Source organism: Python bivittatus, unplaced genomic scaffold (genome assembly GCF_059951505.1).
Source record: "Python bivittatus isolate LINGU-HERP-01145 unplaced genomic scaffold, Pbiv_v1 ctg000610_np1212, whole genome shotgun sequence".
Lineage (NCBI taxonomy): Eukaryota > Metazoa > Chordata > Lepidosauria > Squamata > Pythonidae > Python > Python bivittatus.
Window position 1 is genome coordinate 20,615,113 of NW_028277088.1, and position 24,008 is coordinate 20,639,120.

At 38.4% G+C, this 24,008-nt stretch overlaps 1 protein-coding gene across 2 annotated transcripts in view; it reads left to right on the forward strand.

The window, feature by feature from the left end:
• ITGA8 (integrin subunit alpha 8) overlaps window positions 1-24,008 on the forward strand; it is a 132,375-nt gene that overhangs the window by 54,348 nt on the left and 54,019 nt on the right. For both annotated transcript variants that reach the window (XM_088150471.1, XM_088150472.1), the window contains exons 14-17: window positions 9,677-9,722; window positions 14,016-14,123; window positions 21,630-21,685; window positions 23,808-23,962. In XM_088150471.1, the coding sequence (XP_088006597.1) occupies window positions 9,677-9,722; window positions 14,016-14,123; window positions 21,630-21,685; window positions 23,808-23,962 (365 nt within the window). The remainder of the gene's footprint in view (window positions 1-9,676; window positions 9,723-14,015; window positions 14,124-21,629; window positions 21,686-23,807; window positions 23,963-24,008) is intronic.

Genomic DNA, 24,008 nt, shown 5'->3' on the forward strand with positions numbered 1-24,008 from the left:
ATTGTTGTGGTGGTGATGATGATGATGATGATGATGGAAGAAGTGGTGGGAAAATATAAACAGGCTATACACTGAAGCAAGCTCATCTGGATCTCCTATAAAATCGTGTGAATTAGGAGAGTGACTGGCTGATAAAAATCACATCTGGAGATTCTCTTGGAATATTTCCAGTCTCCATATAGAGGACTGTTTGTAGAGGGATTAATGGAACTTGGGATTCAGCAATATGTTACATAATGGGTCAATCAAATCTTTTCATTTGACAAAATGTAAACATAGAAGTGGAGATATATGTGTTTAGAGTAACATCATTCCTTGGTTAAAGTAATACCACTAATAGACCAACTCATTGTGTATAAAAAGGTAGATGCCTGGAATCTTTATGCATTGTTGGATTTTCCCAGTTAGTCCAAAAATAGTTGCAAGAGCTAGAAATAATAAAGATATTGAATAAGCTTTATCTCCAATATTTTGCTTTGATCCAAGACACCCCCACATCCTAGAGATGGTAAACCTGTAATGGATTTGAGAGCACATGTGTAATTCATGAAAAAAAATCTATATACTTGGAGAACTTGTAGGATTTTTAGTAATACTAGAATATACTTCTTAAAGACACAGAATAGATTTGGACTCAACCACACATTCCTACCATATCATCCTGTTTTGTTTGCTTTAAAAGATATATTAGGAGGTGCTATCATAGATCTAGTTTTCTTCCTTGACAAAATATCCACTTTACTGGGCAAGAGAAATGATGTGCATATAATCCAGTTTGATTTTAGCAAAGTTTCTGGCAAGGTTCCAAATGACATTCTCATTAATAGTTGTTCAAGTGTGGTTTGTCACTTGGTAATGTAGGACCACATGTGGCTGGTTAACTGCATTCAGAGTCAGCATTAATGTTAGGTGACATGATGGCTGTGTAGGAACAAGACAACATTGAACAGAAAGTCTTTGGACAAGTTATAGACCCAAGAAAGAATGAGAACAGTGACTGGCAATTTGTCAATTTATTGTTTATGGTGAAAGTTTGAGAGAATTAGTGAAGTACATAAGGGTGATGAAAGACTTTCACAGGCCATTTTTGGAGTAGAACTTGGAAAGAAAAGGAAATAAATAAAAATCTGGAGTAAAACATTCACTACAGGAAGAGGAAGTACAAGTCCTGCATGAAAAAGTATTAGAAGATAGATTGATCTTTGAATACAGTGAATTAAAAGTAGATAGAAAGATGAAAACCAAACAAATCTCATTATGGTTTAGCTTGGATAAACACAGTCACTGATCATGGCTGGGTGAATCAGATCAGCATAAGCCAGTTTCCTCTTTTGTTGTATAAATTTTGATACAGAGAAGTATGTGCTTTAAAGCTACATTTGGGGCTGCACTATGGGGCAGAAAATAATAATTATTAAGGAGGTGCCTGGGGGGGAAGGTTTCTAAAGACATCGAGCCAGTCTCTTCTCCAAAGAAAAGTAGAATCCAGACATATGGAAGGCGTAATGTAACTGTATGTGCAGTGGTGGTGATGGGGAACCCCTGTAATATACTCATTGTGCCCACCTGTTTAATACTGCTAATGTGAATTTAAATAGCAAAAGATCCTTTATTTTTTTAAAAATCTAGTGTATAGGTTTGTTAGATCAAGAAGGATATGCTATATAATGTCTATGTGATGCCTAGAGAAATGTCCAATTTTGTCTTGCCATAAGTTGGTTTATTTTTAATGGAAGTATATATTTTGCTCTATCCTTGAAATTCAGTGTCATTAATGATGGTTTGGGCAATGCCATGTGATGAGTATAGATGTGGACTTTCATTGTAGCAACATTAATTACTTTTGACGCCCCATGTGTAGTCTAACTGAAGAAACACTGACCAAGACTGATGTCATGTATAAATGTAATTGCTCACTGTTTCTTTATAGCACAGAATAAGTTTGCACCAACTCTGAATGAATGAATGAATAAATAAATAAATATATATATTTATTTATTTATATAGCAGCTGGATAGCGTAGTGATTAGAACACCGCCTTTGATGCAGGAGACCGGGGGTTCAAATCCCGGCTGGTACCTACCTTACCAGTAGGGGTCCTTGGGCAAAGACCCCCTAATGCTTCACCTGCCTACCTCAAAATATGAGAGTGACACAAACTAAGAGAGTCATGCCGGCTCGGACGTCGCCTGGATTAACAAGATCCGCGTCAGATGTTGGGGAACCAGGACAATCTGATGTTAAGTGGGCTACTGGAACAAACCATACATGGACAAGACAAGAGAACTTAGAAATGATGGAATGCTACTACAACAGCAGACCTAATGAGAGGGGATATATGAAACGTATGACGGAACTATGAATAGACAGAAGGCCTACATCCACACTAGCTGAGAAACAACTAGTTACCCAGCGCTTCAACATAGTGAAGAGGAAGCTGCTCTCACAACTTGAGATAGACCAACTCCACATTACAACCCGGACTCAAGCAGACCTGGAAGAACAAGCAGATGTGCAGCCAACACCTGAAGCTGGAATGTCACTGCCACCCCTTCCATTACAGAGCACAGCAGCTGATATGAGGCATAAGATCATGGATAAACTAGCTACAGTCAACCCTCGAGTCCAATTACCAAGGCTCAGTGGAGAAGTACCATCAGATAGTATGCTAGAAGATGCCAACAGAGCCCTCCAGACAATCCCTACTACCACCATAACTGAAACCAATGAATTGGTATACGCTACAGCCGCTGTAATCCTGGAAATGCTTGGCTACACGATCAAGAAGAACAGCAGTACATATCCACCCTGGAAAATGAGATTGGAGGCTAAGATCGAGGCAACTTAGAGAGAAGTCAATCAGCTGGTGAAACTACAGAAGCGTGTAGAGATTAAGGATAAGACTCGGCTACTGAAAAAATATATGGGCCTGACTCCATCTGAAGCCCTAGAGACTGCTAAACAAAGGCTCACAGCACTGGATACCAGGCTAAGGAGATACACTAGAGAAGCAGAGGCCAAGAAGATAAATACTCTGTTCTCCAAAGAACCATCCAAAGTGTACTCCCAACTGTAGTGCAACCACAGAATAACAGCTGAGCCACCAGCAGCGGAAACTGAACAGTATTGGAAGAACATATGGGAGAAAGAGAAGACGCATAACACCAGTGCAAAGTGGCTGCAGGACCTGAAAGCAGACCACAGCAATCTCCCAGAACAGGAACCAGTCACCATCACAGTAGCAGACATCCAACAGTGGGTCAAGAACATGAAAAGCTGGACAGCACCTGGCCTGGACATGATCCACACCTACTGGCTAAAGAAACTAACAGCAGTGCATGAGCGCCTAGCAGTGCATGAGCGCCTAGCAACACAGATGAACCAACTGCTAGCAGCAGGCTCCCACCCAGACTGGCTAACACAAGGAAGGACGGTGCTGATCATGAAAGGCCCTCACAAAGGAACAGCACCATCCAACTACCGGCCAATAACCTGCCTCCCCACAACATGGAAAGTTCTATCAGGCATCATAGCTGCCAAGCTACAAGACCATATGGGCCAGTACATGAGCACAGCTCAGAAGGGCATTGGGAACAACACCAGAGGCTCAAAACACCAGTTACTCATAGATAGGGCAGTCACCCGAGACTCAAGGTCTAGGCAGACCAATCTGAGCGCAGCCTGGATTGACTACAGGAAAGCCTATGACTCAATGCCGCACACATGGATCTGTGAATGCCTGGCACTATACAAAGTCAACAGGACACTAAGGACCTTCCTCAAGAACTCAATGGGACTGTGGAAGACAACATTGGAAGTGAACTCAAGACAGCTCGCACAAGTGGCCATCAAGTGCAGCCTATACCAAGGTGATGCACTGTCCCCACTGCTGTTCTGCATAGGCTTAAACCCCCTCAGCCAGATAATCACAAGGTCTGGATATGGGTACAAGTTCAAGAGTGGAATCACCATCAGCCACCTCCTCTACATGGATGACATCAAGCTGTATGCTAAGAGTGAACGAGACATCGACTCACTGATCCACCTGACACAGATCTACAGTGAGGACATTGGGATGTCATTCGGACTGGAGAAGTGTGGCAGGATGATAGTAAAGAGAGGGAAGGTAGAAGACCGATGGAGTGGAACTACCAGTGGGCCACATAGCAGACATAGAGACCAGCTATAAATACCTTGGTGTCACACAGGAACCATGAGGAGGAGGCAAGGAAGACAGCAACATCTAAGTACCACCAAAGGATAAGACAGGTCCTGAAGAGCCAGCTCAATGGGAAGAACAAGATCCATGCCATCAACATGTATGCCCTGCCAGTCATCAGATACCCTGCTGGTATAGTGAGCTGGCCAAAGGAAGACATGGAGGCTGCCGATGTGAAGACCCGGAAGCTCCTCACAATGTACGGAGGTTTCCACCCCAAGTCCAACACTCAGAGACTACACCAGCTGCAAAGAGGGCGGGCGGGGTCTGATGAGTGTCAAAGCCACTGTCCTGGACGAAACCCAGAGTATCCACGAGTACATCAGTAAGATGGCACCCAAAGATGAGCTGCTGAGAGAATGCCTCAGGCAGCAGCAGACATGGGAGAAAGTTCAAGCAGAGGAAGTGCCATGGCAAGACAAGCCCCTGCATGGGACGTACCATTGACAGATAGCTGAGGTGGCTGACATTGGGAAATCCTATCAGTGGCTGGAAAGGGCCGGACTAAAAGACAGCACTGAGGCACTGATCATAGCAGCACAAGAACAGGCACTAAGCACCAGATCCACAGAAGCAGGGGTCTACCACACTAGACAGGACCCAAGGTGCAGATTGTGCAAAGAGGCCTCAGAGACAGTCCAACACATAGTGGCAGGGTGTAAGATGCAGGCAGAAACAGCATACACTGAACGGCACAACCAAGTAGCTGGCATTGTGTACAGGAACACCTGCACAGCATATGGGCTAGACCCCCCCCAAGTCCAGATGGGAGATTCCACAGAAGGTCGTGGAGAATAACAGGGCTAAGATCCTGTGGGACTTCCAGATCCAGACGGACAGGCAGGTACTGGCTAATCAACCAGACATTGTGGTAGTAGACAAAGACCTGAAGACAGCGGTAGTGATAGATGTAGCAGTGCCAAGTGTCAGCAACATCAGGAAGAAGGAGCATGAGAAGCTGGAGAAGTACCAGGGCCTGAAGGAGGAAATAGAGAGGATGTGGAAAGTGAAGGCCAAAGTGGTCCCAGTGGTGGTAGGAGCACTCGGGGCCGTGACTCCTAAACTGGGAGAGTGGCTCCAACAGATCCCAGGAACAACATCAGAGCTCTCTGTGCAGAAGAGTGCAGTGCTAGGAACAGCTAAGATACTGCACAGGACCCTCAAACTCCCAGGCCTCTGGTAGAGGACCCGAGATTGAGGAAGACACAAACCACCCATAGGGGTAAGAGGGGATTTTTTAAATATATATATAATATATATTTATATAAAATATAATATATATATTATATATATATATATAAATATAAATATATAAATACAGTGGGGCAAAAAAGTATTTAGTCAGCCACCAATTGTGCAAGTTCTCCCACTTAAAAAGATGAGAGAGGCCTGTAATTTTCATCATAGGTATACCTCAACTATGAGAGACAAAATGGGGGGAAAAATCCAGAAAATCACATTGTCTGATTTTTAAAGAATTTACTTGCAAATCATGGTGGAAAATAAGTATTTGGTCAATATCAAAAGTTCATCTCAATACTTTGTTATATATCCTTTGTTGGCAATGACAGAGGTCAAACGTTTTCTGTAAGTCTTCACAAGGTTTTCACACACTGTTGCTGGTATTTTGGCCCATTCCTCCATGCAGATCTCCTCTAGAGCAGTGATGTTTTGGGGCTGTCGCTGGGCAACACGGACTTTCAACTCCCTCCAAAGGTTTTCCATGGGGTTGAGATCTGGAGACTGGCTAGGCCACTCCAGGACCTTGAAATGCTTCTTATGAAGCCACTCCTTCGTTGCCCAGGCAGTGTGTTTGGGATCGTTGTCATGCTGAAAGACCCAGCCATGTTTCATCTTCAATGCCCTTGCTGATGGAAGGAGGTGTTCACTCAAAATCTCACGATACATGGCCCCATTCATTCTTTCCTTTACACGGATCAGTCGTCCTGGTCCCTTTGCAGAAAAACAGCCCCAAAGCATGATGTTTCCACCCCCATGCTTCACAGTAGGTATGGTGTTCTTTGGATGCAACTCAGCATTCTCTCTCCTCCAAACACAATGAGTTGAGTTTAGACCAAAACGTTCTACTTTGGTTTCATCTGACCATATGACATTCTGCCAATCCTCTTCTGGATCATCCAAATGCTCTCTAGCAAACTTCAGACAGGCCCGGACATGTACTGGCTTAAGCAGGGGGACACATCTGGCACTGCAGGATTTGAGTCCCTGGCAGCGTAGTGTGTTACTGATGGTAGCCTTTGTTACTTTGGTCCCAGCTCTCTGCAGGTCATTCACTAGGTCCCCCCGTGTGGTTCTGGGATTTTTGCTCACCATTCTTGTGATCATTTTGACCCCACAGGGTGAGATCTTGCATGGAGCCCCAGATCGAGGGAGATTATCAGTGGTCTTGTATGTCTTCCATTTTCTAATTATTGCTCCCACAGTTGATTTCTTCACACCAAGCTGCTTGCCTATTGCAGATTCAGTCTTCCCAGCCTGGTGCAGGTCTACAATTTTGTTTCTGGTGTCCTTCAACAGCTCTTTGCTCTTGGCCATAGTAGAGTTTGGAGTGTGACTATTTGAGGTTGTGGACAGGTGTCTTTTATACTGATAACAAGGTCAAACAGGTGCCATTACTACAGGTAACGAGTGGAGGACAGAGGAGCCTCTTAAAGAAGTAGTTACAGGTCTGTGAGAGCCAGACATCTTGCTTGTTTGTAGGTGACCAAATACTTATTTTCCACCATGATTTGCAAATAAATTCTTTAAAAATCAGACAATGTGATTTTCTGGATTTTTCCCCCCATTTTGTCTCTCATAGTTGAGGTATACCTATGATGAAAATTACAGGCCTCTCTCATCTTTTTAAGTGGGAGAACTTGCACAATTGGTGGCTGACTAAATACTTTTTTGCCCCACTGTATGTATATAAAATATATATATAAGCATATATATATTAATATATATATGCTTATATATTAATAAACAACAATCTGAAACAAGGTTAGCCTTGTCATCTGGTGACCTCATAGGCATATTCATGTAGTTTTCTTGGCAACAATATAGAAGTGGTTTGTCACTTCTTTTAGTTTCTTTTTTTTTTAAATCTTAATCTAGCCAATAGGCCCAGGATTTGCAGTTGATCTCAAGTTTTAACAGGTCTAACCCTGCCTTGACTTTTCAAGTTCAACCGAGATCAACTAGGTGCTGCTACCTAGCTGGACTAACAATACAAAAGCAACAGCTGTGGCTAATGGGAACTAAAAGTACTTAATAAAAGAATAATCCTCCTTCAATAATAGTATTCCTAATAGCTCATCTATTAAGTGCATCAAGATGTATAACAGGAAACCTTCCAGCATTTTAGTAGCAGGGTTTTGAAATATATGAAGTGATAAGAGAGTATGTCAGCTAAATGCCAGCAGTTCTACAATTACCAAGTTTTCAGTTGAGATCATTTTTTCCCCTTATGGAATCCATTCAGAAGCATTATTGAAAACAAGGATACATAGAATGGAAAAGGAAATCAAACAAGGAATTAGAGCTGTTTTGTATATGCTGGTTGCAAGCGAGTGATCAGACTCAGTCGCTGGCAGCTGCCTCAATGCAACCTAGTTCATAGCTTAGTTGTTTCCCGTTGTCTGTCTGTCTTTAAATTTATAGCTATAGAAAGTGCTATATAATTCCAGTTTTCAGAAGACTGTAATGAATATGTTATAACTGCTATAGCCTAAATCCAAAGAAGCAATAGACGTGATAAACTAGCATCTTTTTAGGTTCCAGTGTGCAATGGGTTTGACTATTTTGAGTACAGCTAAAGTAAGCTAAATTCTTACTTCTGTTACATCTTAAAATAATACAGTGGTGTTTATATCAAACTCGGTGTAACAACATCTGCCCAGGCTAGCGAATAGATGTTTTATCATTGCACACCCTCCCCCCCAAACAATTGTGGCTAATATAGCCCTTAGAGAACAATTGGTCCCTCAGGATTACTGCTAATTTTGATCCTTTACTCACCAGCGGGAGACAAGACAGATGATTAAAAGTCTTCCTTATCTTTACAAAGTATTAGAGATCTTGGCAGCCCTCTTTTTTTTAGAAATGTGTCTATGGTTATTTCATTACTTTCTAAAGATTCAGTCATAACCATAGAAGGTAATGATCAACATTACTTGTTCTCTGCATGGTTGCTTCTTTTAGGAAGTGGAAATGCACACATGGAATTCAAAGATGGAATATCAAATGCAAAACACTGTGGAATTTCAGCTGTATTCTAAAAATGTTTTTGATAGATTTTCCCTTTAAATCAAAGCCACAAAGATTTGTTCTTTTTTAAAATAAGTAAAAGCTGAATCTTTAGAAAATGAAATAGTATCATTTTTTTAAAATTGTGTGCAGTTTTTCTTCAGGTTTTGCTAGAAAAGATTTAGATACTTAATCTAGTAGTATAATCTCTTATTTTGTTTGAAATATGCTGCATGTGTCAAACATTTTGCTTTCAGCTAGCAAATTCTGTCTGTGGTATTTTCTAGGAAGAAATACGACAGTGTTCACTAAAACATTTATCTATTTTTAGGATAACAGTGCTGCCAAACTTCTGATAATGTAGACAGTTTGAACACTTGATTGTGATTATTTTCTTTTGCAGAATTCAAAATGTTTATAAAACTCATTAATGATTTTGGCACTCAGGATGTTTAAAGCTATTTCTTAGCCAGAACAAGCTAAAGAAGGAAAACAGTCAATTTTCTGTGGAGCTGTCCACATTTATGAAAGGCATGAAGATGCATGTTTTGAATATTCCTAATAATTATTTTTAAATAATATTATTGTTTTATTAAATGCTGTACCTTTTTTGAATAGTAAGAAGAGATGGAATTATATAAAACATAATTATGTTAAAACCAATTTAATTATTTCAGCACAAAGAATACTGCACTATTAATATTTACATTGTCTTCTATCCATTATTAGGTTTACAAATCTTTGTCCAAATTCTTCTCCAACATCCAAACCTCCATTTGGGCCAACGTATTAGCCAACTTAGTGGTCTAGACAATCTACCACAAGGAGATTTTTGTGGGCTGATTTCTTTGTTTGACTGAAATGTATAATTATTGTGGGCATGGAAAAGAAGTGCTACAATATAATGAAGAAGGCTAAAAGATACTCTGATACTTAAGCAGGAGCTGGGTCATTGTCACTTACTTTTTTGTTTGAAAGTGTGTGTGCACGCAGGAATGGGAGAGGGGAGTATGAAAAAAATGAGAATGGAATCCAAATTGAAGTAAATTTAGAAAAAGGAATGTTTCTGTGGATTTTTATGCTTCCACAATATAAGTGTACATTAAGTAGTTTCATTCATTTTCAGCATCAGTAATATCAGTTGTAATTACTATTCTAACCACATTCCCTCTGTTCCTCTAAGTATATGTGTGTGTGTTTTCCCCACAGATCTAATTGTTGGTGCATTTGGAGCTGGAAAAGTAGTTGTTTACAGGTATGCAATTCCTACTCCTACTATCTCCACCCTTAGTTTTTTAATAAAAAAATCCACATATGTATAATGTTTTTGCCATGGCAAATCCTTTCTTTCATAAGCCCATTCTTTCAAACTGTATCCTAGCTCATATCATTCCAAATACTTCTTTTTTTTTGTAGAAACACATCAATGACTTTGGAATATTTGTAATGCAACTGCATTTATTGGATTTGTAAGGCTGCCTAATCATCAAACAATGATTGCACATACAGTTATATAATAGGGAGGTTTACAGTCTGAAACTGCAGTATATTTGAAAATAAATCATGTTGATGAGTTAACATTTAAATTGATTTTTCACCATTGTGTGCATGGAAGAACTTACCTACTGCTACTATTTTCTGCCAGATTTACTTTTTTTAGTCTGCTTTCTGTGCTATTATTAAGGCTTATAGATTTGGAAGGAAAATGAACCATATACTTGCTTATCACTTTCTTCTTCATAATTTTCTTCTAAAAGAGTTAATGAAAGGAATACAGTTAATTCACTTATTATAGCCATGCCTGTTCCAGCTGCTCTTTCTGTGATGACCTTTCTTCTTCTTTTTGGCTTTTTGGCCACTTGGCTTAAGACCTATCATCTACTTTATACCATAGAACAATCTGAAAAAAGGTTCCTTTCTTCTCGCATATTAATCACAAGATGAAATGTGATTTTAAAAAAGCAAAATATCTCTGTATGTATGTTTGAGAAAGAACATTACACTGTTGAGACCTAGTTTTATGCACATTAAAAATTTGGTCTCTTCAATCAGTAGAATTTAACTGCTCTATATGCTTTGGTCACCCTGCATATTGACTTTGAGTAAGTGCTAGCCTGATAGCCATAGGTGTTGTGGCACTCTTAGAGCAAATAACTAAGCCCAGTTAGAGGATGTAAGGTTCAGAAGGCCCCCCCGCCAAATGACATCTGAGAAACTACTGCACTGGCTATCCAGAAGGTACAGTCAAGCATCTGCCATTTAAGTAAGCTAAATCAATCAGTGCTTGCTTTCAGAACAGGATTCTCAAACCTGTGGAACATATTAGGCCCTCCAAGTCATTTTCTGCAGCCTGCAATCATACTTTGGAAAGAGGAAACCCTGCAGGGAATTTGAATCTTTGTGGCTGAGGATATCCCCAAAAGAAAGTAACATTCCTCCTTGCCAATATCAATAAGTGTAACAAATAAGGCACGAGCAAATTCCACAGATGGAATGGCAGGGGAAGAGTGCCACCTTGTCCATGGTCCAGAAGAATAAAAACACCACACACAGAAGAGCAGCTGACAGATTGCTGACAGCCAGGCAAAACAGATCTTCCCTTACACTGAGAAGAAACAGTGCAGCACCTGGGCAGGCTAGGCCAGGCCAGACCAAGGAGTCGCCACACTCCAAGCCCTACATCAAGGTGCCAGGGCTTGGATTTGTTCTTTCCCACTTACGTGGTCCTTTGGCCACCATTGCAGCCTGATGCCTGGAGGCTTTGGGGATTTGGATGGGGAACAACAAGCTTCAGCTGAACACTGGCAAGACTGAATGGCTCTGGGTTTGGGGGCCTGCTGGTTCTGTAACTATGCTATCCTTGGTACTGAATAGAGTTGCACTGCCCCAAACAGACCTGGTGTGCAACTTGAGGGTTCTCCTAGACTCACAACCCCTGCTCGAAGAGCAGGTGGCACTTATGGCTAGGAGGGCCTTTGCACAGCTTTGTGTTGTGCACCAGTTGTGCCCGTTCCTGAATCGGGAGGCTCTGCTCACAGTCACTCATATTCTGGTAGCCTCCTGGATGGATTACCATAATGTGGTCTACATGGGGCTGCCCTTGAAGAGTATCTGGAAGCTTCAACAGAATGTGGCAGCACGGGCAGTTACGTGTCCCCTAGAATGGCACACATTACACCTCTGCGTTGGTTGCCAGTTTGCTTCCAGGTCCAATTCAAGGTGCTGGTTTGATCTTTAAAGCCCTTCATGGCATAGGGCCAGGCTATTTGAGGGACCGCCTCTTCCCAATTACATCTGCCTGCCTCATCAAGTCCGGCAGAAAAGGTATGTTACAGGTCCCATCGTTAAGGAGTTACATCTGGCAGGACCCAGGAAACGGACCTTTTCTGCCATGGCACCCACCTGTTGAACATCATCCCCCCCCAGGTGAGGCTGGCCCCATCTCTGTTAATTTTCCACAACTCCCTCAAGGCTTGGTTGTGTCATCAGGCTTGAAGGTCTCAAGGGAATGATGAGTTAATGAGATGGCTCCATTGTCTGTAAGATCTGATGCTTTCTCCTTGCTTTTTTAATAATATATTATTGTTTGTGTTGATTTTTTTATATTGCTATTTTATAGTTTTTTATTGTAAGCCACCCAGAGTCACAGTCTGTGAGATTGGTGGCTATATAAATATGATAAATAAAATAAAATCCTTGACAGCAGCAGTGGCTTTCAGCTATCAGCCACCACTAGTAGCAAGGAGCAGGATGACAGGATCAGCAAAGCAAGGAAGAGCAAGCTCTGGCTGTGATGACCTTGCTCCCTTAGCCTCTCAGACTGCCTCAGGCAGAGAGGATGAGCCAGCATGGGGAATGGTGGCAGGATCCCAAGCCTGGTGCAGAGCAATGGGCTGGGCACAGCTCTGGTAGGATCACAGGCAGACATACATCTGTCTGGAGTTTCCATGCTTCCACTTTGTAACGGGTCTGGACTCTCTCCGCAGAGCCAGTGCCTTCACTGCTCACGCAAGATCCATCCACCATACCCCAGTTCTGATGGCAATAGGAAGGTAAACTCTCACCACACATCCATCACCACAGTCTAAATGGCCAATATGAAATAACTCTGTTGTATATTCAAGGTTTTAATTTTAATTAATTTGCATTTAAAGGCATACCATAATATTCTTCATTTTCTTCATTTTGTATTAATTGCTAAAGATTTTTGTATCAATAGATGAAAAGGCTTCAGTGTTGCAGCTCTTGGGCTAATTAACTGATCCTCATGGGCGCTCATGACAATTTGAGTTTGAGACCCCCTGTGCTAAGTTGTAGGGAATTATTATGTATTTTTTACATAGTGAGCATGCATTTGCTGCTTTTAGCTGATAAGTGAGCAAAAAAGAGGGGAACAAAGAATTCAGAATATGAAGTTTGCTTGTTTCAGCTGGGTCATACTGTCTAGCTCAGCAAGTAGGAAGTAGGCCTTGGAATCCATGGTTCTTATGGATTTCACACTTGATGCCTATATCTGGATTACTACTGAGAGATGCAATTTTTATTTGCAAACCTGTCTTTAGAAACATCAGACATCACTGCAGACACTTAGTTTAAAAATAGTTATTTTATAACACAACATTGTAGTTTTTCTGTTCCTCAGATGTCATTCAGCGTGACATCAAAGGGTGGTTCCAGCTGACTTCATGATTTACTTAAATTCCACTGGTCTCAGGTGATCCACTCTATCAAGTACTTTTTGATAAAATTGTTCTTTTCCATTTAATGGATTTAAGCCTGTAATCTACAGCATATCATTCAAACTCAGTTAGATTTATGTCTGAGTAAATATGCATTGGATTGTACTAACTTTGTTTTATATTTTGCCATGTTAGAATTGTATAAAGTAACACCGTATGGCAGAGGTTCCCAAACTTTCTCAGTTCACAATGCCATTAGTGTCTCAGTAATTTTTCATGGTGCCCTTAGGCTCATAGTTTGTGTGGTGTCTGACAGATGTCAGGTATCACTGTGTTATCCTGTGAGTTTGCCGAGGCACCCTGAGGCATTGTGGCACACAGTTGGGAACTGCAGCCTTACGGTTTGGCTTTGAACTTTGTTGGAATGTGATGCATACATTTTATTTATTTGTAAAAATAAATCCCTGCTGCTTCAAATCTTAGTAACAAGTTAGTAACAAGTTCTCCTACTTTTGCATCTTTTCCTGTAGAGCATTTAGCTAACTGCTATCGATAGAGATCAGAGAGAGATGCTATCATATGTGCAGACATGAGTGAATCATTAACATTGAACACATTTGATGATGCACAAAACAAGCAGAGTTTTGTGCATCATCCCTGTAGACAGATCTGTCTAAGCTTGATATGGGTATTTTGTTCATATGTCCCTACTGGTGTTTTGAATGCTTATTGTGTACATAAAGCGTTACTCATATTTTTCGTATTCCTAGATGTCATGAACATCCATAGAAACTGAAAAATAGTATTTTGTCTTCTCTTCTGTTTTTTTTTTTTTAACATGTTTTGCTTTACTTTTTCTCCCCTTTCAGAGCAAGACCAGTTGTGACGATAGATGCTCAGCTTCTGCTCTCCCCAGTGATTGTAAATCCAGAAAATAAAACATGTCAGCTTGCTGGCTCTATGACTTTGGTGGCCTGGTAAGTTGAAGATGAAGAACATTTTGCAGACATGCTTTCCTGATTTGCTTGCAAAGTGGTTTTTCTCACTGAATTCATATATTGTGACTATGCTAATTCAAAACTAAACAATCCACATTAAGGCACAGGGCAGTTTGTGATCCTAATTTGAACATGCTTGAACTGAATCTCAATCAATCAATCAATCAATCAATCAGTAAAATTTCCTTGTGCAAATCCTGTGATGTCATGATCAGAATCTGTTTTTCAAAAAATTCCCTGGAGAAAATGTAACATTTAAGACACCTTCATCACAGTTAGTAGAAATTGAGCATACTGTACATGGAAGCTTAAATGTAAGTCTAATGATCTGAACTCTCCACTGTGCTGAGAATAGGGCTATACTCTGGCACCATCAGAAATAATAATCAGTGCTTGAATTTTTAAGCAACCAACAAACTTTGAACAGATGTATTTATCTCTTGAAACATGAAAGAGTATAGTTAAATTATTTGTGCTTATCTGCTTCTTTATTTACCCATCTGGTCTTTTCCACTTCTATAGAAGAAAATTTGAAATGTACTCTCCAGTCACTGCGATCTGAAACCCTATCTTGAAGCAAGAAATGTCTACGTCTTAACTCTGTATGAAGCTTCCCCGACCCAGTGCCCTCCAGATTTATCAGGCAGATAACCCTACTGCAGAACCAGCATAGCCTTATAAGAACTGAAATCCAACACATTTGGAGGCCAGGGAATTGGAGAAGGCTAAGCTATACTGATGCTCAATTTACACACAGCAAACTGAAATAATAGTAGTGGCAAAAATTGATGGAATGCTCCATTCCAGATTGGTGGATTTACACTTTTAAAAAATCACATTTTTGAATGTGAATATGAATTTATGTTTTAAAAAAATCAAAATATTTGTGCACAGATAGCTATCTGGTTTCAAATATATCTCTATGACATACTGTTTTTTTTTAATTTGCAAAGATTTTAATTCGTGAGAGACCACAGCTAGATGTGGCTCAATTCATTTTACCATCTCAGAATTCTCTCTTATTTTCCTGCATAAGTAGGCGAGGCCCAATTACATTCTGACTTCTCCTATCATTTTGGAACTAGATTTTTATGGGAAAGAGATTGCTTAAATGTGATTTTCTCATAGATGTACAAGTACATATGTTACATGAGTGCAGTAGTTGATAGATGGTTGTAGTTTGGACTATTATATTATAAAATACAATGCCCTGGAGATTTAACTCTTACTATAAAAAAAAATAATCCAGTCTCCCCAAATGATTGAAGAGCAGCTGCTAGTTTTCTATTCTGTAATTTTTCTCTGTAGTTGCTATAACCTCATGTTATACATATGCAAACAATTATTAGGGAAACTCCAAGAGACAAATATTTCCTCTACCCCATGGGATAGATTTCTGTATCTCTTGGCCAGCTGTGCAACTTGTGCAAAATGCCTGTTGATTGACATTTCAAGATAAAATGAATGAAAAATCATATTAACCAGAAAAAGTCCAAGAAGTCTAAAGATTTGAATTTTAATGTAAAAGTATTGTCTAGTATAAAGAAAATATTGTTTTAAACCAAGTGGGAAATTGTTATTAAAATGTGTGAGTTTTATTTTCTTATCTACAGAGAAATCATAAAAAAAATATTTAAAGCTTGGATGGAATAGTAAGCACAGAACTGAATCAAGTTAAGTTAGCGATGCATTAGTCCTATAGAAATCATCAGAAAAAGCTAGTCATAATTATCTTAAGTCCTGTTACTTTCAGGAAGACATTCTTGATACCTGCAGTGGATTGCTCCTTTTGTTTCCCTTTTTTTGTAGTACATGTTAGTAGGACATGTTTTATCTATATGGATGTTTTTTGGATGAAGCATAAATCACCTTAGCATGCTGAATGCTCCATCTGTTAGTTGATTCCAAGCTTTGCTGACAGAGCTATGCCTGCAGAAAAGTAGCATAGGACTGAAAATGAATGATTCATGTATTATTATTTACTCAAAGGACTTTTCTAAATATTTTGCAATTTTGATTTTTTTTGTATTTTAATAATATAATAGTTTTTGCCATCATAGTGATAGTGATGACATTATTTGGTAAACCTGAAATGCTTATATATACCCTACAGTTTTCCCCAATTATTGACATCTAAGAACACTTCATAAATGGAATGTTTTGCTGCTATACTTGGAATATTTAGTTTCCACAAAACAGCCATCCCAAACTTATATCCCCTGATAATTCCTAGCCATATACAGTCAGGTCCAGAAATATTGGGACATCGACACAATTCTAACATCTTTGGCTCTATACACCACCACAATGGATTTGGAATGAAACAAACACAATGTGCTTTAACTGCAGACTGTGGTATAAGTGTATATACCAAAGGAGGACACTTATACCAAAGGAGGACACTGACCCACAACAGGTTAAAAATTATAGACCTATATCTCTACTAAATTCAGATTATAAAATTTTTGCTTCAATATTGGCAGAAAGACTAAAAAGATATTTAAATAATTTTATCCATGCCGATCAAAACGGATTTTTGCCAAAGAGACAAATTAAAGACAACATGAGAGTAATTCTGGACACACTGGAATACTATGAGGCACACCCTGAAAAGCAAATGGCCCTGATATTTTTAGACGCACAAAAAGCCTTTGACAACGTGAATTGGCGATTTATGCTACTGCAACTGGAACAAATGGGCTTTGGTAGAAAATTTACCCAAGCCATTGAAACAATATATCATAAACAGACTGCAAAAATCATGATAAATGGAGATTTAACAGAACAGATAGACATAACAAAAGGGACGAGACAAGGTTGTCCACTATCGCCCTTGTTGTTTGTCTTAACACTAGAAGTGTTGAACAGGAATATAAGAGAAGAGAAAGAAATAAAAGGAATGAAGATTAAAAGGAAGAGTACAAATTGCAAGCTTTTGCAGATGACCTAGTATTTATACTAGAGGACCCACTGGAAACAGCACCTAAATTAGTTGAAAAGATAGAAGAATATGGAAAAGTAGCAGGACTAAAAATAAATAAAGACAAAACAAAGATATTAACAAAGAATATGCTAGCAAGGCAAAAGAAAGAATTGGAAGAAGTCTTGGAAATACAGGTTACAAACAGGGTTAAATACCTAGGGATATACATTACACCAAGATGTAGTACATTGAAGGAGGATAATTATCTTAAACTTAAACGACAGATTGTAATAGATCTGACAAAATGGGAGAATTTACAATTATCAATGACTGGGAGAATATCCACTATTAAGATGAATATATTGCCTAGGATGTTATATTTATTCCAGACAATTCCAATTCGTTTAGGGAAAGAGTTTTTTGATGATTTAAATAAAATTGTATTGAAATATATCTGGCAGGGCAAAAAAGCAAGAATAAAGCTTAAATTACTACAAGATGCAAGAGTAAGAGGTGGGTTTGCCTTGCCTAACTGGGAATTATACTATCAGGCGACAAATCTGATGTGGGTAAAGGACTGGATAACTTTAAGAAATAATAGACTATTGACTTTAGAGGGACATGACCTGTTGTTGGGCTGGCATGCTTTCTTATGGTATAAGGGAACGAAAACACAGGGCTACTTTAGAAGGCACTATATTCGAGAGGCATTGTTTTTAAACTGGGAGAAGATAAGAAGACAATATTATTTAAAAGTTCCACGATGGATATCCACTATTGAAGCTTTTTCTTATCCAATAACATATAAAAAGGAACAAACAGTTAGATATACTGAGATATTGAATGAAAAGGGTGAACTTAAAACTATGCAAGCGTTAGAAGAACAAGGTATAAAAATGAACTGGTTTTCATATTTGCAAATACAATCTAGATTTGATAAAGATTTTAAAACAGAAGGTATCTATGATGAGCTGACTGTTTTAGATAAAATTTTGATGGGCACTGATGAAAAGGTGATTAAAAAACTTTATGGGCATTTACTAGAATTTAAGATGGAGGAAGAACAGGTTAAAGATACAATGATTGCATGGGGGAAAAATTTTGGATATGGAATTGATTTAGAGAAGTGGCAAAAACTATGGTCTCAAAACTATAAAATGACAATGTCAACTGCATATAAAGAAAACTTGTATAAGATGTTTTATAGGTGGCATTTACCTCCAGCAAGGATTGCGAGAATGTATAAGAACAAGTCTGATAAATGTTGGAAGTGTCATCAGAAGCCCGGTACATATTACCATATGTGGTGGACATGTCCAGAAGCTAAAAGATATTGGATTAAAATCCACACATGGTTGGAAAAAATGACAAAACAACATATAGACTTTAAACCAGAGACATTTCTATTAGGAATTATACCTGAAACATATAGTAAAGAACTGAAATATTTGATTGTAAATGTTTTGACAGCGGCTAGAATTGTATTTGCTAAAAACTGGAAAAATGAAAAAGTACCTATGCAGGAGGAAGTTATTAAGAAAATTATGGAATGTGCAGAGATGAGTAAATTAACATTTGAAATTAGAGAGCAAGAAGATAAACAATTCTATATGATATGGGATCTGTTTTATCAATGGTTGGATGAAAAGATATAGTAATGTAATAGATCAGCAAATTATATAATAGAAACTTGACAAACTGATATAAATTACTATATATATATATATATATATATATATATATATATATATAATCAATGGATAAAAATGATATAAATCTTATTATGAAAGCTGATGTTATAGACTAGTAACAAATGAATAATAATTGATAATTGATAAATATATAAATATATGTTAGATAGATGACATGAGATTTTATATAAATGATGAGTGAAGACTATGAAAGGATGGCACAAATGATTGGTAACTGGCTGACACACGGTTTAAAATGGAAGATGGTTTTTTTTAATGTTTTTTATGTTATTGTTTGTATGTGTTTGTTGTAAAAAATAAAAAATATATATAAAAAAAAAACAAAACTGCAGACTGTCAGCTTTAATTTGAGGGTATGTACATCCAACTCAGGTGAACGGTGTAGGAATTACAACAGTTTGCATATGTGCCTCCCACTTGTTAAGGGACCAAAAGTAATGGGACAGAATAATAATCATAAATCAAACTTTCCCTTTTTAATACTTGGTTGCAAATCCGTTGCAGTCAATCACAGCCTGAAGCCTGGAACGCATAGACATCACCAGACGCTGGGTTTCATCCCTGGTGATGCTCTGCCAGGCCTCTACTGCAACTCTCTTCAGTTCCTGCTTGTTCTTGGGGCATTTTCCCTTCAGTTTTGTCTTCAGCAAGTGAAATGCATGCTCAATGGGATTCAGGTCAGGTGATTGACTTGGCCATTGCATAACATTCCACTTCTGTCCCTTCAAAAACTCTTTGGTTGCTTTTGCAGTATGCTTTGGGTCATTGTCCATCTGTACTGTGAAGCGCCGTCCAATGAGTTCTGCAGCATTTGGCTGAATGTGAGCAGATAATATTGCCCAAAACACTGCAGAATTCATCCTGCTGCTTTTGTCAGCAGTCACATCATCAATAAATACAAGAGAACCAGTTCCATTGGCAGCCATACATGCCCACGCCATGACACTACCACCACCATGCTTCACTGATGAGGTGGTATGCTTAGGATCATGAGCAGTTCCTTTCCTTCTCCATACTCTTCTCTTCCCATCACTCTGGTACAAGTTGATCTTGGTCTCATCTGTCCATAGGATGTTGTTCCAGAACTGTGAAGGCTTTTTTAGATTTCATTTGGCAACCTCTAATCTGGCCTTCCTGTTTTTGAGGCTCACCAATGGTTTACATCTTGTGATGAACCCTGTGTATTCACTCTGGTGAAGTCTTCTTTTGATTGTTGACTTTGACACACATACACCTACCTCCTGGAGAGTGTTCTTGATCTGGCCAACTGTTGTGAAGGTTGTTTTCTTCACCAGGGAAAGGATTCTTCGGTCATCCACCACAGTTGTTTTCCGTTGTCTCCCAGGTCTTTTGGTGTTGCTGAGCTCACCGGTGCGTTCCTTCTTTTTGAGAATGTTCCAAACAGTTGTTTTGGCCACGCCTAATGTTCTTGCTATCTCTCTGATGGGTTTGTTTTGTTTCTTCAGCCTAATGATGGCTTGCTTCACTGATAGTGACAGCTCTTTGGATCTCATCTTGAGAGTTGACAGCAACAGATTCCAAATGCAAATAGCACACTTGAAATGAACTCTGGGCCTTTTATCTGCACATTGTAATTGGGGTATTGAGGGAATATCACACACCTGGCCATGGAACAGCTGAGAAGCCAATTGTCCCATTACTTTTGGTCCCTTAACAAGTGGGAGGCACATATGCAAACTGTTGTAATTCCTACACCGTTCACCTGAGTTGGATGTACATACCCTCAAATTAAAGCTGACAGTATGCAGTTAAAGCACATTGTGTTTGTTTCATTCCAAATCCATTGTGGTGGTGTATAGAGCCAAAGATGTTAGAATTGTGTCGATGTCCCAATATTTCTGGACCTGACTTACCCTCCAGAAGAGTGATAGAGTAAGGAAAGCTGGCATAATATGCTGGGTATGGCTTTTGTTTTTCTTCTTTAGCTTGGAGCACATAGACTACTATCAAGGTCAAGTCACAGATGATAATCAGTATCAATTAGCAGGAAATTGTAATTCTGTAGCACAAAATGCATATATACATACATATATGTGGGGGAAGTATAATGATTTAACCATCTATCCATAGTTATTGTAAAAGCCGTTTGAATATAGACTGATTTAAAATGTATATTATCATAATACATGGAAAAGTCTTACAGCTGAAATGCTCTTCAGTTTATGAGATTATGACTTAATTTGTAACACTGACTAGGCAATGGCCAGATAAATGGGATATATAAAATATTTAATGTCTCAGTGTGATCAGAACTGGAAGCTAAGGCCAACTTTACAACAGACCAATTAAATAGCAAGCCAGTCATAATATATGTCTTTGAGAAAAAAATTGACCTGATGGTAAGGGGTAACATCTAAAGGGGATGAGCTGTCATTTCTTACTGTTGTGGGAAGGGTTAGGATATGTAAAATAGGTTTGTTAAGCCCATCAGTGGCTTATGCACCCATAATTGTTATTTGAGCAAAAATTGTGAAAAATCACAACCAAATTTTTGCATTTTGGAAACAGATTTTGTTAGGTGACTGGGCATAAGCCTTGGTATTTTTGAGCTTCAGATTACATATCCTTGGTTTAGAAAGCATAATTATTTAGCAATGGTGTCTAGACAGGTAATTTAGAAATTTTTTAGAATTAGATTTCCTTTAGTTAAGCAGTGAAGATGGAAAGATTGATAAACCAATAACAAGAAAACTATTTGAGCAAGATGTTTTCTATGGCAGGTTTTATAAAGGGAGAAGACAAAAGAAAACAAATGTTGATGAGATTTTTTTAAAATGTTCACTAGAACTTCAGTAAGAGTGCTTTCCCTTTTTCCCATTCCCTTTACAGTTTTACTGTAACAGTCTGTGCAGGTTTTCAAAGTCCAGGTTTTTCAGATAAAATAGGTAAGTTTTCTTTAATATTTGCATGTTAGCATTGAAGGTTGTGGGATTTGTGGAGGGAGTTTGAAAATTTGCATGAGAACATTGAGGGATTTAATTAAAATTAAAGTTTTTATTTTTTTAAAAAAATAAAGTCTTTATGACCTGCACAGTTTAACACTCTTAAAACCAGATGTTAATACTCTTAAAACCAGATGCTAATGCCAGGATGGCAAATAATAAGCATGCTTGATGTTTAAAATTACAGACAATGATAAAACCTTTAAGTCAACCATCCTCAGCCCAGAATCTTCCAGAACTTCAAATTCCATAACTCTCCAATATGTATGACTGAAGGTCATACAAGTTCTGGGTTATGGGAATTGTAACCAACACTTGGGGAGACCACCATATTAAGGAAGACTAACAGGTGGTAGGAGAATTTAGGATTCTCTCACTAACACAATTCTTCCAAAGGTTTGCTTCCGTAAGTTGCTACTGCCATGTCAAGAAAAGATGTCATTGTGACAAAAAAATGCAATTAACATCATAACTAGTTTGACCTTTAATTGCAAGAACACAATTGAAGTGAATCCTTGAAACATTACTTCATTTTTTCTATTATTATTTGTTCCACTTATTAAGGTCTTCTTCAGAGTTCTTTCCAGATAACACTGCCCATAAGAGGATAAAGGATCTAAAAGGAAAAGAGCTATCTCTGCCCCTTAACAGTGGAATAACTGACAAGGGAGAGGCAACTGATATATTCATTGCAAATATTTAAGATGAGAAGTTAAGAACTTCTCCTTCAGCAGACATTTAATCTTCAACAATTGTATTAGTTTTTATTGTTGCTTTTTAAATGTCAAAATGGGTCCATTAAATTAAGTTAATTAATTACTTTTATGCTTCTTCAATCACTTTCACTCTAAGCAGCTCAGAAGCAGCAACATATACAGAATAATACAGCAAAGAAAAAGTATTAAATAGATCAAACCATAAAAATATAATAAACAGTTAATGTATATTATAATTATATCACTATATATCATCCATCAATAAGAAAATTCATTCTATATGCAGGTATTTTGTCTATTCCCACATCAGTCCTCAAATACACCCTGGAAAAAACATGTTTTTAAAAGTTTCCTAAATATTAAAAGTGAACGTGTGTATCTTACATTTGATGAGAGGGCATATCACAGGAGGGAAGCTTCTGCAGAGAATGCTGGCCTTCAAATCTTCTCTGAACATACCTTACAAAAAATGGGGAATCTCAGCAAGCACATTCGAACGGGCTGACCCATATCCCAAATCATGTAGGACTTTGAAGGTGATCAATATCTTGAATTGCACTTGGAAACCAACTGGCAGCTAATTCAACTCTTGCATTGTTGATGCTATGCGACAATACTTGGTTGCCTGGTTGAAGTTTTAAGGTGGTCATCAAGTACAGTACTCATTATTAGCTCTTCTTGGTTTGAGTTTTTTGTTTGTTTTGGTTGGTTGGCTTTGTTTTGCTATTCTTAGACTTCTTTTTGTAAACTGTTCTATCATAAATTAATAAACAAATAAATAAATGTATTTGTGTACATACTTTCAGTCCCTGTGCTGTGAGAAACCTGGTAGAGTGAGACAAAACTTAAGCCCATGTAACATGATTATGAATTAAGAGCTAGTATTTATTCAGAGATAACTGATTCATATACCATTTAAAAATACTCTTCCCCAATATTTGGATATTCTTGAGGTTGCTGCTTTTCCTAGCACAACTGGAAGTAGATATAACCATATATTACAAAGGACTCAGAGATTGGCAAGGCTTGTTGCTTCAGTGATACCACTCCTACTAGCTGCTGATTTTAAAGTCCTTAAAGATGCCCCAGCTATGTCCATATTTTCACTTGGCTATAAGACAGGAGAAGGTATGGCATCTGAAGTTGGTTAAAAGACAGTAAAGAATTCACAACAGTCTTTGTTTTCTTCTTTACAATCCCATAAGAAATATCCTACTTGTAGAAAAAGATGGTTGATCCATTGAATGTATAGATGCTGCAAAAACAGCAGCTTTCTCTAAAACCAGAGCAGAATGTGAAGGATGATAATATTTGCCTTTTACAACATTTTGTTTCCTAATGTTCTTTAGTTCTGAAAGCTGAACTACAGTTAGATTCACTAAAAACCAAAGGAGCTGTTAAGAGGACTCTCTTCCTTGATTATCATCAGTCACAGCATGTCTTCTCCTTTACGTTATCTACACAGAATTGGCTCACTTGCAGGAACTTTGTGGTTTATCTTAGAGTAAGTTTTGTTCTTTGCTGGTCAAGAAAATTATACTTTCAGGGTA